Source organism: Penicillium arizonense (genome assembly GCF_001773325.1).
Source record: "Penicillium arizonense strain CBS 141311 chromosome Unknown PENARI_contig181, whole genome shotgun sequence".
In the NCBI taxonomy this organism is placed as follows: Eukaryota; Fungi; Ascomycota; class Eurotiomycetes; order Eurotiales; family Aspergillaceae; genus Penicillium; species Penicillium arizonense.
In genome coordinates, this window is record NW_019173458.1 from 1,501 (window position 1) to 5,534 (window position 4,034).

The following is a 4,034-nucleotide window of genomic DNA, read 5'->3' on the forward strand; positions in this document are numbered from 1 at the left end:
GTTGAGTGCAATGGATGGAGGTAGGCTCCATCCATCGAATACCCACGGCAAATTTTCTTTGATTTCGCTCTCTTTCGCACCTACGATTCCATCTACCAAAAAGGTCGTCGTATCATCAACAATCCTGTGGCACCGAATAAGGCATATCGTCTTCAAGGAAGCCACAATAACCTTGTGTTGCTTAGTGGCATTGCTCAAGATCATAAACTGTAGATGTAGATGACTGTACTTACCATAGCGACAGTGAATCTGAATATGCTCAGCCCAGTCGCTTAGTAGCCAGAGAGATAAATTATAATAAAAAGAAGGTATGGGGGTTGCTGATGTCTCATTTATATGGCACAAGGCACCAATCATTTGTTTACATACTAGATAGTCTCCTACCCAAGATCACAGTTCCCAGGAGTCTCGGGGTACGTAGAAAAAATGAGCAAAGCGAAATTAAGAGCTACAATAAATGGGAATTCGCGCTTTCCTCCTGGGGAACCATGCAGGGGCGGGTCTGTGGATCAGCTAAGGGATTCGAGTCCCTGCCACGTCTCCAAATGAGCAGGCTTCCGTCTGTTTGGCCTGCTTCCATGGTCAACGTTCTAGAAACGCTGGAGACCTTCGATCACACTCTACAAGTCCATAATTGAGCTTCAATGCTCAAAAAGCCTCAGGGTAGCATAATGAAAGCGTGCTAGATTACACCGCCGATTTCGTAATTTCTTGCCAAGGCTTGTGGTTGTGACCTGTGCAGTAGGAGATTCTCTCTAGGCCCTCACTTTCCGCCTGATCTAAAAGCGTTGTCGCACTAGCACAGTGTTGTTGAATATAACGGCTGCGAGGTGCAGGTAGTAATAGTTATTGAATTAAAACTCATAGATTGAAGTTATGGCCCAGCAACGATGTTCATCTCACCTGATGGGTCCTATTCTGGCTCCACCCGGCATGGTCCGAGCCTTCGCATAAATGAAGATACATCTGTCAATTTATCAAGAGAAGCCTCGATGCAACCCGGGGAGCTCTAGACAACTACTTTATCCCACCTTTTCACCCCTAACCATCCTCTGAGAGATAACTAAATCTCATTGCTAAACCGATGACTTTTTACGCCGGCCTTTTGGTCAAGATATAGAATACATACCCTCAAGAAAAGGAGACAATATAAGCAGTAAGAAGGCAAAAGACGGTTGAATGATGCTGATGATTAATTGATAATAATTGATATCAAGGTCCTCGGCAAATGAAAGCCAATTAATCACTTGCGAGGGCAAAAACTTCAAGTCACCCGCAAGTTGGGGGTTGAAAACTGAAGGAAAGGAATGAAACGAGTGGAAGTTGGAAATGTCAAATTTGGACGAGTAACACGTGCAATGCGATTATGTTAGCATACCGCAGTAGGGCAAATGGTAGCGGTAGTGGTGGTTGTGGCCGTGGGTATTGTTGTATCCTTGGCGGTTTTAATGACTGGAGCAGTCGTAGTACAAGCTGAAGTCGTGGCTGATATCAGCAAATTCAGTCTCTGTTTCGTATTAGCTTCAAAATAAATCCGCAAAGCCAAGAAGGTCGAGAAGGAAACTAACAGCGTGGTTTGATCAAGGATATCAATTCCCATTACAAATAGTGGTACAGGCTCCATTACAGCAGGCCTCACCTGCTGCGCACTGTAACATTGAAGGTCAGTGATTTCACCTGAACTAGCAACGGATGATAACCCACGGTATTTCCACAGGAGCCACAGTTACTTTCACTGTCTTGGAGATTTACACAGTCCCCATTGCAACAAGTCAGGCCAGACGCGCACTATCGAGCACAGTTAGTCGTCGTCATAAATGAAATCTGCGGCCGTCTTACCTGAGGATCACAATCTGCTGGTACACAAATGCAGCTTCTATTATATGTTAGTTTTCAGACGGCTCTTCAATCCTAAGACGATCGAGAAAGAGACTAACGGCGTAGTTTGTCCAAGGATTAGACCAAGCAAACTGGGAGATCCACTGCCGTTGTCGCAGTAACCTGATTGGTCACCTAATCCCCGGCACTTAATGAATCAGTATGTTAGTGTTAGCAACCTCTTTAGATATCCACGAATCTTACCTTGGCGTCACAAGCGGCGGGGTCGCAACTACCCCCGCCACCTCCGCCCCCAATCCCGACCCCAATATCCCCAATGTCGCCACCCCCAGTGTCAATGTCAATCCCACCACCATCCCCATTCCCAATATTGTTGCCCCCATGGGAAACCTTATCTCCACCTCTAGGCCCACCCCACTTTTCTAGAGCTTCTTCTCCGGTGAGCGCAGTGACCAAAGCACCGCTCAAAAGGGTGAGAAGAGCGAAACGCATTTTTGCAAAGGCGTTTGCTTAAACCGAGAAGACAATTTGGTGGAAGAGAATATCAGTATGAACCCGTCGTACCGTTTGTGGTAAAGAAGAACAATTCGTCCTAGCCTCCCTGCGAAAGCTGTTATATGTACTGTGCTCACGGTCATTCACTAACTGCCTATGTTTTGTACCACTAATGGAATGTTTGGACTTGTTTCCTAGGATGTAGATCACCCACATTCTCTGGAATCCAGAGGTTTATGGCATGCGCATAAATGCCGGCAAAATATTCTGGCAACCAGAGTAGAGTTATATGGGATCTGATTGGTCGCCCGTGCGTGCTTACTGTGTCTGGGAAACAACACTCCATTCCCATCAAACCTTGAGGCTTCGGGGTCCTCCGCCTATATTCCCAACCCCTTATCAAATTGCTACCGAGTGTGAGAGAGACGAGGTACGATTAGGAAGAGGTAGCGAGTTTTATTCTATCAAAAACATCATAGCATATTCTTATTCTCTATTTAAATCTCATAACAGGCTCGGCTCAGCGAGAAAGAAAGTTCTAAGAACGGTGGATAGTATTAACTTTTTCAGTTCAGATGGATAATTACTCTGCGCTCGTTCGTATATACTTTCGGGCCTAATGCGACAGGACGCCAAGACTACCGCCTCTCTTGCCTATTCCCCTTTCTAGGGCGCTTAGGTATCACGATATATCTGATCCTGATAATAATAATATACGCTCCTACTAGACGGAGGCTACTTCTGGCTATATCCTACCATCCCAGACAAAGTAAGGGGCACATACAAGTTTAATGTAGATCACTCGACGTATTCTGTAGGCCTGTCCTAGAGCAGTCGAGAAAAAGAATGTTACCTTATCGTCCGTATAACTAGAGAAAATGTGTGTGATCTTCATTCTAGGAAACAAGCCCAAACATTCCATTAGTGGTACAAAACTTAGGCAGTTAGTGAATGACCGTGAGCACAGTACATATAACAGCTTTCGCAGGGAGGCTAGGACGAATTGTTCTTCTTTACCACAAACGGTACGACGGGCTCATACTGATATTCTCTTCCACCAAATTGACTTCTCGGTTTAAGCAAACGCCTTTGCAAAAATGCGTTTCGCTCTTCTTACCTTTTTGTGCGGTGCTTTGGTCAATGCCCTCACTGGAGAAGAAGCTCTAGAAAAGTGGGGTGGGCCTAGAGGTGGAGATAAGGTTTCCCATGGGGGCAACAATATTGGGAATGGGGATGGTGGTGGGGTTAATATCAGCACCGGGGGTGGTGACATTGGGGACATCGGGGTTGGAGTTGGGGGTGGGAGTGGCTGTGACCCGGCGGCTTGTGACGCTAAAGTAAGATTCGTGGATATCAGTAGAGGTTATATGATACTGACATACTGATTCAATTAAGTGCCGGAGATTAGGTGACCAATCAGGTTACTGTGACAACGGCAGTGGATCTCCCAGCTTACTTGGACTTATCCTTGGACAAACTACGCCGTTAGTCTCTTTCTCGATTCGTCCTGGAATTGCAGAGCCGTCTGAAAGCTGATGTGAAACAGATCCTGCATTTGTGTGCCAGCAGATTGCGATCCTCCTTCTTCTTCTTGTGACAGTCAATGTGTAAGACGGCCGGAAACTACATTTGTGACGACGACTAACTGGTGCTCGATAGTGCGCGTCCGGCCTGACTTGTTGCAATGGAGCCTGCACCGA

At 46.1% G+C, this 4,034-nt stretch overlaps 2 protein-coding genes across 2 annotated transcripts; both read right to left on the reverse strand.

Annotated features, from left to right (window-relative positions):
- Nucleotides 1–1,500: 1,500 nt before the first annotated feature.
- Nucleotides 1,501–2,331, reverse strand: PENARI_c181G00115 (uncharacterized protein; the record flags this gene model as incomplete). The annotated part of the gene is made up of 5 exons (XM_022638094.1): nucleotides 1,501–1,507; nucleotides 1,569–1,649; nucleotides 1,840–1,876; nucleotides 1,972–2,026; nucleotides 2,083–2,331. 5 exons carry the CDS (start codon nucleotides 2,329–2,331, stop codon nucleotides 1,501–1,503), a joined length of 429 nt encoding a protein of 142 aa, XP_022482049.1.
- Nucleotides 2,332–3,499: 1,168 nt separating this feature from the next.
- On the reverse strand, nucleotides 3,500–4,005 carry PENARI_c181G12214 (uncharacterized protein; the record flags this gene model as incomplete). The annotated part of the gene is made up of 3 exons (XM_022638095.1): nucleotides 3,500–3,666; nucleotides 3,791–3,811; nucleotides 3,981–4,005. Coding segments are annotated over 3 exons (213 nt in total), but the record flags the coding sequence as incomplete, so codon positions are not given.
- Nucleotides 4,006–4,034: the final 29 nt, after the last annotated feature.